The 13,042-nt window shown below is 42.8% G+C and overlaps 1 protein-coding gene across 10 annotated transcripts in view; it reads left to right on the forward strand.

Annotated features, from left to right (window-relative positions):
• adgrb2 (adhesion G protein-coupled receptor B2) overlaps positions 1-13,042 on the forward strand; it is a 442,839-nt gene that overhangs the window by 219,113 nt on the left and 210,684 nt on the right. For 8 of the 10 annotated variants that reach the window (XM_047158788.2, XM_047158787.2, XM_047158793.2 and 5 more), the window contains one exon: positions 3,564-3,728. The exons of the other annotated variants lie outside the window; for them this stretch is intronic. In XM_047158788.2, the coding sequence (XP_047014744.1) occupies positions 3,564-3,728 (165 nt within the window). The remainder of the gene's footprint in view (positions 1-3,563; positions 3,729-13,042) is intronic. 10 annotated transcript variants of the gene reach the window in all.

Here is a 13,042-nt window from a genome sequence, read left to right on the forward strand (position 1 = left end):
AATTTGTTGTAGTAACATGGCCATTATATCAGTATCTAAAAGCTACATACTTTACTTAAGTGGAAATTCTGCCCTTTATTTAAATACATTGATCAATGAATTCTTTCTAGTGATAAACAGAAAATGTTGTTGAGTTTCTTCATTTTCTGTATTTGAAACGTGGGTGAATGTGAGTGCACAAACATATGGGCTTCAGATACAGAATGAGGATTCATATGCAAAGAGTTTTCTTATCAGAAAGTTGCAAATTGAGTGAAAGCATGATAAAAAAAACAGCGTCAAGATGCATACCATGGCTAGAAAAGAGAAATTCATAAAACAAGGGTTTGATAAAGAATATGGCAGTCACAATGAAATAAAGGCTCAGAATGGTAAGACTTTGCAGCAGCTTCATTAGTAGAGTTGTTTAACCAGGTATCAGCTAATATTCCGGTAATTGTTACCTTGCTGGCTGGGAGGGGAGGTGTCCTGGGTCTGTGTTACAAATGCTAACACAATCCAGTTCATGAAAAGTTATATAAATAAAATAAACTACATGGAGAACACAAGTTGGGTAAAAAAATATATTATGTTCTCTAGAATATACTCTATGTTAGTGAGCTATTTATTGGACCAGCAGTATGTAAGAGCTCTGGAGATGTGCTCGATTAAAGCCCCTAGATTCAAGTGGCCAGGGCTTGAGCATTGTTCCCTGAGACAACAGTGGAAGAACTCTTTTACTTTCAACCAAGGTCACCGAGGCACTAGTTAGGTTTTACTTGGTTTAAGAATGGTGCTTCCATTCATCCATCCATCCATCCATCCATCCATCCATCCATATATCTCTTTCTGTAAACAAGCAACAAGATGTCATCAAAATTGCACCAGCCAAACTGTCTGAGTGATAGAGAGACTGAAACACACACTTGCAGCCCATATCCATATCCATCACCCGTACTGCAGTTTCACTTTATCTATATTTTATGGTTCGTAATCTCAAATCTGCCCGTTTTCCATGCAGATTAGCTCTTCCCTACGTTTCCAGATTCAAAACCTCATTCTCCCACTCTCCCTCCCTACTTTTTTGAACTACTTCGTGTGAGTTTTTTGGTGCTCGGTGTTCGGCTTAAGCCATGCCTCTTTTGAGCTTTGCACTACAGAGTGAGATCAATTATTTATCGGGATACATAATTCATGCGACATCCCTGCTTGACACAGTGCGGGCCAGCTATCCCTCCCTCTCTTTCTCTTTCTAAACCCCTTCTCTCTTCCCTCAAAAATCTTCACTGCTCTCCCATGATCCCCCATCCCGCACTTAAATCTCATCCATCTCTCCTACACCCCACTGCCTCTCATCAAATTGCAGTAACCCCCTTCAAGATTTGACTGCATTTTTATTTTGGTCATTCTGCGCTTGCTCTCTCTCTCTCTCTCTCTCTCTCTCTCTCTCTCTCTCTCTCTCTCCTATGTTCTTCTTACTCTAGCATCCACTTCACTTTTTCACCTTTTTAATTTTCTTCCATTTATCTGTGTGCCGTTTTATCTCACCTCCATGCACCAGGTACATTTCCCTTAATTGACATGACAGCACAGAAAAGCTAGTCTGAATTAGCATTGAGTTGCATTGCTAACAATGTAGCGATTGGCTTCTCTGCTCTCGCATTAAAGCCAATAACAGGCCTAAATGAGCAGGAGGGATGAACAGGCTGCTGTTTGCCCTGTGGGCCATGTAGTTCTCTTGCCTGGTTGGTTATCTGGCTGGCGTGGCTTTCTCTGTTGTTGTAATGCTGTGTTCTGGCAAGAAGCCTTCTCTCCAGCATTTCATTATTCACTCTCAGTCATTACTTTGTACTTTACAGCCATCTGGGTCTCCGGTGTAGGACCAGGAAAAATCTATTCCTTGTACATGCATGTAGTTTCCAAAAGTTTGACTGAAAAACCATTTTATTTCATCATTGTGCTCAGTTGACTTACTATAAAGTAGATATAATTTCCCTTACAGAAAAATCACACATTTCACAAAATCACCTGCGAAAATAACCGAATAAAGTGAAAATAAATTAATTTTGTGAGCCACCACTTGTGAATATTAATGAATCAAGTGAAAGTAAATTAATCGTTTGAGAAATCACTTGTGAAAATAAATGAACCAAGTAAAAATATAGCTGCAAACAGCAATTATGGGGCCAAGCATAACAGAGACAAAGCATGAGAGCACAACAGTTTGGTTTGGTCTATCAACATGAAATCCATAAGTTATTGCTGACCAAAGATGACCAGAGTTGATTTTGGTGAAAATCAGACGAACGGTCCGACAATCAAAATTTTTTCATATTTTGTGAGCACGAGGTGGCACTGTTTCGAAAGTGTGCAGATACCCACAAGTCATGATGGCTATGACATTTACTAACTTTGGTCTGAATACGCTAAAGCATTATGGAGATATAGTCTCTTGCCTATTTCGGCGGTGATTGGCACCCTAAATTAAGGAATCATGTGAGAAATCACGTGGAAATAACTGTGTGAAAAAAAATATGATTCATTGTGAAATAAATTAATTGTTAGAAAAATCAAGCAAGTTAAAATTGAATGAATTATGTGATAATCGAGTCATGCTAAATTAAATAAATACATATGCAGTACATGTGAACAGGTTACATGTGAAAATGTATCAGAAACCTTAACACTTGAATCATGTTATTATTCATATCAAATGTATAAATTGTTTTCCTGTAAAAGCCATTTTTCTTAGTATGGAAAGTAGATGAATATCCTATTCAATACAAATAACATTAAAAATTTTAATTAATTTAAAAAATGTTAACTGATAATGAATTAATTAGTGCAATCCTGTAGGCATCATATTATCACGACATTGTTTCACATTCATTAGTCAATACTGATTTGAAATGTGCCTCATTTTGTTTTAAGTATAATTTAACAAAAGGAAAATAGGTAGTATTTTGAAATAAAAGGAATAAAGACAGTTCTTTAAGTCAGACTTTTGTACTTTACTGCATTGTGCATCATTTCACACTTGTCAGCGGTCTTTTTTGTAATAGGTAAGTGTAATAGGAATGTGCATCAATAAAGATATTATGATAAAATAAAGAAATGCAATTCATTAGCTCATCTAATGTCATAAAATGGCAAATCCCAGAAAGCTAGATGTCTCATTATAGTTATAGATGTACATACTCTGTCCATACATTTTCTTTCTCCTATAGCTTTCCACTAATTCACTTCAACCTCAGCATTCTTCAACATTCTTCTAACATTCTCAAAAAGGAGGTGGGGCTTCTGAAGAAGACATGGCCATGTCTTCAACAAATATGTTACCTTATTCATCATCGAGGTTCTCATCTCTTCCACTTCCACAAGCTTTTCCTCCTGATCAGCGAAATTTTAAGCTTTTCAATAATACATTAAGTGTGTTAGGAAGATGGAAAAGCTGAGAACACCTTTTGTTTATTTTTGTGGGCTTCTCTTTAAAGTACTGGCCCACATGAGTTTGTTTGTTTTTTCCACCAACTTCTCTACCAATTGGTATAAATAAAGTGTATTAAAAATATTGGTGTTTACAGTGCGTGGCCTGTGGGAGGAATGGTCTGCATGGAGTCTGTGCTCGGTCTCCTGCGGCCGGGGCTCTCGGACTCGGGACAGGAGCTGTGCGGGCCCTGAACACCGAGCCGAGGCATGCCCAGGTCCTGATGTGCAGAGCAAACTCTGCTACATAGCTGTGTGCCCTGGTTAGTATAATTTCTCCATCATGTTCGTCTCTCACAGCATCCATGTTCTTTTATTGTGCCACTGCTTTGTCTATATATTTTTATTGTCCTTGTTAGTATTGTTGCTCTCTGGTTGGTCACTGTTTTTTAGGTTCTGCAGAAAAGCTTGTACTTGTCTATTCACACTCTTTTATATAGTGTAAAATGCGTTATGAGGTATAGTCTTTCTCTGTGCCTGTTACATACTGGGAGGTCGGGTGAGAGAAGTGTGAAGCTGCTGCTGAGCCCAGGTCATACCTATACTCTTTAGATTCATGTGACACTATGAGTTTTTTTTTGTACTGTTTATAGTAGGGATGCATGGATACCATTTACCAGACAGAGTACCAATACTGATACTGATACTCTTACAAGTAATACTAGTACTTCAGGGAACATTTCATGGAACATTGTATTTAGCTCTGTTTATGTTGGTTGTTGCTTTGTTCTGAGATCAATTAACTCAACATACTCAGTTTTAAGTTTAAGATATTATGGTGTTTATATACAATCCCCTCTGAAACTACTGGAATGGCAAGGCCAATTCATTTTGTTTTGCTGTAGACTGAAGACATTTGGGTTTGAGATCAAAAATGAATATGAGAACAGATTTAGAATTTCAGCTCTTATTTTCTGATATTTATATGTAGATGTGTTAAATGACATAGAACACACATTTTGTATCGGAATACCCAATTTGTAGGTGAGCAACAATATTGGAACACGTGACTGACAGGTGTTTCTTGTTACCCGGGTGTGTCCTGTTAGATTGATTGTTTAAACAATTAATAGCTCTGAACATCTACTCTTGGTTTTAGCCTTCAGTTTCCCCTGTGAAGACTGCGTTTGTTGTTAAGAAGGATAAGCCAACAAGAAGATCAGAGAGCTGCCGAAGGGAGAAAAACAAGCCATTTTGAAGCTGAGAAATGAGGGAAAATCAATCAGAGGCATTGCACAAACATTGGGCATAGCCAATACAACAATTTTAAATGTCCTAAAAAAGAAAGAAACCGCTGGTGTACTGAGCAACAGACACCGAATGGGTCAGCCTAGGAAAACAACAGCAGTTGAAAAAAGAAACATTGTAAGAGCTCTGAATGAAAACCCAAAAACACTCTGACTTCAAAACCAGAAATATAGAGGCCATACCACCAGATGCAAACCACTCATCAGCAGTAATTGGAAAGCCTTATTGGAATTTGCGATGCCTAGGGTATGGTAGAACAGGTATGTTCTGGCTTTCAAGAGATCCCCAGTTATAAAAATACATTGACCTGTCTTGTAGGGGGTTTTTACGATGACTTTGAAGCTATTTCTCAAGAGGCTTCGAAGTCAGAATATCAACCCCTATATACTTTATGAGAGGGGAATAGGTTTTTGGATGACACATTTGGTAAACAGGTTAAAGTCCATCAAAACAACTTCTTTTGATGAAGCTTATTACAACAATACCGGAAAAAACAAACAAACAAAAAAAAAAAACCTGTTGAACAAAATAACCCTGTTCCCTGAGAAGGGAACGAGACGTTGCATTTAGCATAACAGTATGGGAACAGGAATACCCACTCCGTCATACCGAGGGTACGGCCTGTTCAAAAATACCCAAGCCCGAGGGTCACTGCAAGACACTCGGGCCCGGGGTGCAATGAATATCCAGGCTGTAATAACGAATGACAGTGTGTGGCCTAGACCACCCTGCAGCCGCACACACATCCTGCAAGGATACCACTTTGGACAAAGCCTTCAAGGAGGCGACCGCCCTAGTGGAATGAGCTCTTATGCCCAAAGGCATGGCGAGACCGTGTGTCGTAAGCCCTAGAGATTGCTTCCACTATCCAAGTAGACATGCGCTGCTCTGACACAGCATCACTTTTCCTGTCGCTGCCAAAGCAGACCAGTAGCTGCTCCGACTTACGCCACTGGCCGGAGCGGTGGACGTAAGTACAGAGAGCCCTTACTGGACACAGCAGGTGCATCCTCTCTTGTTCCAGTGTGAGGAACAGAGGAGGGCAGAAAACCTGCAACACCACAGGGTGGGCAGCCGATGTAGGCACTTTAGAAATATAATCCGGCCTAGGATACAGGAAGGCCATGGCTAATCCAGGGGTAAAGTCAAGGCAGGAAAGGGCAACAGAGAGAGCTTGTAGACCTCCCACTCGCTTGAGAGATGTCAGGGCCAGTAGAAGAGCTACCATTAGAGTCAGAAGCTTCTCAGAGGCTGACTCTAAGGGTTCAACTGGGGCCCCTGACAGACCTTCCAAGACCACAGCAAGGTCCCAGGAAGGAATGCATGGCCTGCAGATGGGCCTCAGCCATCTGACACCATGCATGAACCTCGAAGTTAGAGGATGTTGCCCCACAGAGGCTCCCTCAACAGGGGCATGGCTGGCCGAAACGGCGGCCAAGTAAACCTGATTGTAGAAGGAGCTCAGCCTGCTGAGAAACGTTCTTGTAAGAACTCCAGGACTGTAGCTATTGTGCAGTTCACTGGATCTAGCTGACGTTCCTCACACCACAAGACAAAGCTGCCACTTGAGTGCATACCATTTCCTTGTGGATGGTGCCCTAGCATTTAACATGGTTTCTACAATCTTAGTTGTGAGACCAGAATCTATGAGCTGGTGCCCCTCAGGGGCCAGACCCACAGTTTCCGTAGTTCTGGCAGAGGGTGATAAATCGGCCCTCCGGCTTGAGACAGTAGATCCACTCTAGGGGCTTGAATGGGGCACCCGACAGACCTTCCAGGACCACAGAAGGTCCCAGGAAGGTATGCATGGCCTGCAGATGGGCCTCAGCCGTCTGACACCACACATGAACCTCAAAGTTAGAGGATGTTGCCCCACAGAGGCTCCCTCAACAGGGGTGTGGCTGGCTGAAATGGCAGCCTCGTAACCCTGATTGTAGAAGGAGCCCACCTTGCTGAGAAATGTTCTTGTATGAGCCCCAGGACTGTAGCTATTACGCAGTTTACTGAGTCTACAGTGGACCCCTGCGGACGGGAATCCCCCAAGGAGTGCCATCTCGCAGGGATATTATTCCTCAGAACCATGATCGAGCTGGCCAAAAGATGCTACTAGCAGACTGTCTTGGCGAACTCTCGCTAGAGCTTGTGGGAGCAGAGCGATGGGGGGAGCAGCATACAGATGTGACCTTGGCCACATGTGTGGACTCCACCCCAAAGTCTCCCAAGATCCAGCTTTATCTTGCTCAGTGTTGATAGGATTGACACTACGCATGTTGGGGATAGAAAAGCCCTCATCGTAGTAGAATCCTATAACCCCTAGAAAAGTTGTCCACTGCACCGGTGAAAGCATACTTTTCTGAGATTCAACCTGAGCCCCAAGCTCTTCATGTGGGCGAGAACAACATCTCGATGTTGAACCGCCAGCTGTCTGGATCGTGCTAGAATTAATCAGTTGTCCAGGTAGCTTGGTACACAGATGCCCTGGAGTCCCAATGGAGCCAGAGTGACATCCATGCACTTTGTGAAGGTGCGAGGGGATAAAGCTAACGATATTCCTATGTGGAAATATGCCCCTTTTAGATCTATGGCACGATAAGTTTGAGCATCAGCCTCTGAACCTGTATGTCCGAAGAGTACGGTTCAGATGATGCAGATCCAAAATTGGCCGCATACTCACTTTTTTGCAGAACAGGAAATAATGGCTGTAAACCTCCCTCCCTTCAGGAACGGGGTACATGTTCTATGGCCCCATTGTCCAAAAGGGGGCTTACTTCCTGCGCTAACATCGGATTCTGGTCTGTGCTGACTGCTGTGGTGGAGGGGGGGGGGGGGGGGGGGGGGTCGAGCTATAACTGGACCCGGTAACCCTTTCTACGGTAGACAGAACCCATGGAGACACATTTGGCAGTAGTTGCATGCTGCTTGATGGTCTTTTAGTGACGTTAACTATTCCACATTCTATTGGAGGGAAGCATCAGATTTCCGTTGCCCTGTGACAGCTCGCTGACCAGAGAACACTGAAAACTGTAACACTGGGGGCTACCTGCCCTAACAACCTCATGTCCCCAGATACATCTCTCCACAGCCCCTCAGGACCGCTCTTCTTTGCCTGCTTGGCCTTTATGACCATTCTCAGATCAGGCCTAGTAGCAGACCGCGACTGTGGCTGCCTGGTTCCCCTGGCTGCCTGTGGGGGTTGGCGGGCTGCCATACTCGCCTTCTGGGTCTCCCTCACAATAGTGCTGGCCCAGGCTCCACTCGTGGATGCCCGGGTGAGCTCAAGACAACAGAGAAGGAACTGGCTTTTTTTTTTTAATTCCACCATATGTCGAGCTCACTCAGCAGGTCTGCTTTGTAGGCCTGCAACCCTGTCACTGTCTGCAGTGACCCACAAGCAAGACTACTACTGCATCGGCTTACCCACCAATGCCACGGTGGCCTTACATGGCTTGGATGCAATCCGGCCCCCGTAATTATCTGCCGTCGGTGGAGAGAGGTAGCTTGCAAGTGCCTCCTCCACCTTGAGCATAGCTAAATAGCCATGCCGTTCATTCCCACAATGGCCGAATAATCCAACATTGTGGGGTTATGAATATGGCTTATGCATGGTTTTCCCCCAGAAGCGTGAGATTTTGTCATAAACTTTTGGAAGACAGGGGAGTTTCTGCAGTGTGAGGGATTTACTTTCACTGGGTAATCACTTCAAGCAGCTCTTTATATGCTGCTCTCAGTTTTAAACACATCCATCTAACTCCTCGGAGTCAGAGTGGAATTACTACCCTTTTGGCTTACCATAGCGGAAGGAGGAGTTGCGACGCGAGCTCCAAAATCCAGCGGAGAGCCGAACCCGAAAGACAGAGCAAGAGATAGAGCAGCGCTCGTCTTCGGCTCCTCTTCCGGATCTATAAGAGATCCCCCGAACCTGAGACGACTGGCTGCCTCGGCAGTGGCCGGCCCAGATCCGCTAGGCTCTGAAACCCGACTCGCTTCGGCTTCCGTTTTTTTCCAGAAGAGCGCGAGTCGCGAGCCAAGCTGCTTAATGTAGGCGTTACTATGCGCAGCCTCTTGAGGCTGCCATCGCATACTACACCGCTAACACTTCACCCAGAAAGTGTGCACTTTTCCCCGTAATGAAACGGGAGCAAGCCGTAACACACTTCTTGAATTGTTTCTCGCTCATTACTTACCCCTGTTTTCCTCTTTAAAAAAAAAAAAAAAAAAGGATAGGAAAGTTCAGAGATTTTGAGAAAATATCGAGTAGAAACAAAGCGTTTTTGTCACACAAACAACAAACATCCAGTCTCGCTGAAGATAATCAGGCCGGCGGCGTGGTTCACAGGTGCCATATATATATCATGCGACGCGCTTAATTGCCACGTCACCTGATCATGGCAGGCCTATAAGTAGAGGCATGATTTTACACAAGCTTCAGATACCGGTCACGCGCACAAGGCGTTCCCATACTGTTATGCTAAATGCAACGTTGAAGTTCCCTTTCAAAGGGAGCATTCTTTTTATATGAAGTTACTGACTTCTGATTCTTTCAACATTAATGGTAAGACTTACAGACATAAAAATGCCTTAGTAGCTGAGACAAAGAAATTGCATGTTGAGATTTCCAGTGAAACACATAGTAGTGTAGATACAGTTCAATGGGCTATGTAGTGGGAGTGAATGTGCTCTAAGTGAATGAGTGGCAGTTTTATTTTCTCCAGAAACACAAGCTAGCATTTTACACGCAGAATAAACGATCACTTGTTAATAGTCAAGTTTATTTTTATAAGCAATAAGCATTTATTTATCAAAAAGGGGATTCTTATCTACTTTCTTTTTTTTTGCGTCAGTGTAATGGAATGATATTGGAATTCCACAGGGAATCCCACATTCAATCTACTTTTTATCTGTGTAACCTCCTGAAATATTATAATCTCCTGGAAATGTGGAGAGTTAGCTATTCTTACTACAGTTTACTTTCCTTCACAGTATGCATGTTTTTCTTTTCAGCAGATCATGTGCAGTACACTGCTAATGCAAGTGCTAGAACATAAACTATTCAGGATCATGAAAAAAAGACACACTCTATTGAATTTCAACTGATAGATAAACAGGATCCTGTGTTGTCAAGGGCGTTGCAAAAGAAAAAAAGCAGCTGTGGTCCTTTTTTAATGAAGGAGTGAAAGGAACCTTAAACCCAAGATTCCTCTTTAGATCTCTTACAGACATGGATTCCTTACCTGTTTTCTTCTTTAATTTAGAATGGTCCAAATTCAACCAATGTCCTGTCTCTGCCTTAATTACAGGAGAGTAAGCACTAAAAAGAAAGAAAAATCACAGAAATGCACAAGCATGTGGTAGATTTCTGCACTGCCCTCTACACTGTAGACTGCTGTGATTCAGCCTGTACACAACTGCTTCTTCACAGACTTCCTCAGGTAGAATTTGAATATAGTGCTTTGGGACAAAGATGAAAGCCATCTCTTGTCCTTTACCAACCCAGAACTGGGTGTTTTTAAATCAGATGGAAAGAATGTCTATCTCCAGCTGCAGATTCGAGCTCCTCCTGGAGGATCCCAGACGTTCCCAAGGCAACTGATCTCTACAGCAGGCCCTGGGATCTCCTTTCAGTGCGGCTTGCCTGATCTGATACTTCTCTACCAGGAACTGACGTGGGAGTATCCTTGTAAAGTGCCCAAGCCACCTTAACTAGCTCCTCTCAATTTGGAAAATCAATGGCTCTATTCTGAGGCTCTCCTGGATTCTTGAGCTCCTAACCCTATACAGAGAGTAAGCCCAGCATCCCTGCAGAGGAACTTTATTTCTGCACAACCTTATTCTTTTGGTCACCACCCATAGCTCATGAACCGCAAAGAGAGAAAAAAAAATCCTTTAGTCTTGCTAAACCTTTGATCTGGTATGGCAAAGTTAGCTATATGGGGAGAAGAAGAAGAAGAAAAAAAAAAACATGTCAGGTTAGAGGACAGAGGATGTGAGCCATGGTTATGGCATTAGAGTGGAACATGCATTCACTTTATGTCCAAAGGTTTGTGTACACTTGATCATCACACCCATACAGTATGTTCCCCAAACTGTTGCCAGCACACAAATTGGAAGCACACAATTGTATAGGTCATCTTTGTATGCTGTGGCTTTACAAGTTCCATTCAATTCAACTAAGAGGCCTAAATCTGTTCCAGCATGAAAATGCTCCAGTGTGAGGTCCTTAAAGAAATGGATTGCCAAAGTAGGAGTGGAAGAACTTGGGTGGCCTGCACAGAACCCTGACCGCAACTTAGTTGGGGATGAACTGGAGTGCTGACTGTGTCCACAGCTTCCTTGCCTAACATCACTGCCTCAGTGACCTCACTAATGCTCTTGTGGGTGAATGAGCACAAATCCCCACAGCCATGCTACAAAATCTAATGGAAACATTTCCCAGAAGAGTGGGTGTTAGCAAAGGGGGACTAAATCTGGAATGACACGTTCAAAAAGCAGATTTGGATGTGGTCAGGTATCCACAAATGTTTGGCCATATAGTATGTTATGCACTGGTGAAATGTCATCCATGTATATGGGGCAACTGTGGCTGATGTAGCAGAGTGGATTGTCCTCAGTGTTGGTGTTTCAATTCCCAGCCCACAAGCCTCCACATGTCTTGGGCAAGACACTGAACCCCAAGTTGCTCCCGACGGAAGGCTAGAACCTTGTGTGTGTGTGTGGGGGTGTGAATGGGTGAATGAGAAACAGTGTAAAGTACTTTGAAGAACCACTAAGGTTAAAAGGCGGTATATAAGTGCAGACCATTTAATTATTTTGTTTTTCATTCACAATTTATGGAGACTTTTTTGGTTCACATTGGCTCGCTCTCTCTCTCTCTCTCTCTCACACACACACACACACACACACACACACACACACACACACACACACACCTTGTCACCTAACTCAGTGTAACTTTATTGGGACAGCCATAGTATGTTCCATCCATCCATCCATCTTCTATACCAGATAGGGTGCCAATCCATCACAAGGCACAATCACATACACATTCACGCACCCATTCATATACTACGGACACTCTGGACATGCCAATCAGCCTACCATGCATGTCTTTGGACTGGGGGGGCGGGGGTACCCGGAGGAAACACCTGCAGCACAGGGAGAACATGCAAACTCCCCCCATTATGCTGTGGCAACTAAATCAATCTCTAATGTAAATTATTAGTGCAGTAATGACTTTTGTGATATGATTATTTAGGATAGCATCCACATATGTGCATATAGCCTATAGTGCAAGAACATACACAGAATTGACTAACACATAATAAATTACTAATTCTCTCTCTCTCTCTCTCTCTCTCTCTCTCTCTCTCTCTCTCTCTCTCTCTCTCTCTCTATCTACCTATCTATCTCTCTCTCTCTGTGCGTGTGTATCTGTCTTTTTCCCTGGTCTATTGCACTGTCTGTTAGTCCCTTGTTTTAGAATAGCTTTACTGACCCCAGTTTTAAATGACAATATTGCTGAACATTAATTAAATGTATGTAATAACAGATAAAATGTGTATAAATTCTAATATCCCTCATTAATCTACAACCCCAATTCCAAAAAAGTTGGGATGCTGTGTAAACTGTAAATAAATGTAAATTAAAACAGAATTCAATGATTTGCAAATCTCATAGACCCATATATTATTCACAATAGAATATAGGAAACATATCAAATGTTTAAACTTAGGAAAAGTACAATTTTAAGGGAAAAAAAGGAAATTTTGAATTTCTTGGCCGCAACACGTCTAAAAAAAAAAGTTGGGACGGGGCTACAAAAGGCTGGAAAATTAAGTGTTACTAAAAAGAAACAACTGGAGGAACATTTTGCAACTAATTAGGTTAATTGGCAACATGAAGTAACATGATTGGGTATAAAAAGAGTATCTTAGAGACGCAGAGTCTCTCAGAATACAGATGGGATGGAATCTGGATGGAAATATATACTGCTCTAAAACCTGTAGAAACCTTTCGGTATTGATGGTGCCTTACCAGATGTGCAATCTGCCTATTCCATAGGCACTAAATCAACCCATACCATCAGAGATGCAGACTTTTGAACTGAGCGCTGATAAAAAGCCGGATAGTCCCCCTCCTCTTTAGTCCTACTGCCTACTCAGCGTGGCTCAAGGTCCCTTTCCAGAACCTTCAAATGAACTGATCCTCAGTGGTGGAATGAACTTCCAACCTCATTCCGGAAGACAGAATCTGTCACTATTTTCAAAAAACAGCTAAAGACCCACCTCTTCTATGAACACTTAACTAACCCCTAAAATGCCAACCCCACATT

Source organism: Ictalurus punctatus, chromosome 12 (genome assembly GCF_001660625.3).
Source record: "Ictalurus punctatus breed USDA103 chromosome 12, Coco_2.0, whole genome shotgun sequence".
NCBI lineage: Eukaryota > Metazoa > Chordata > Actinopteri > Siluriformes > Ictaluridae > Ictalurus > Ictalurus punctatus.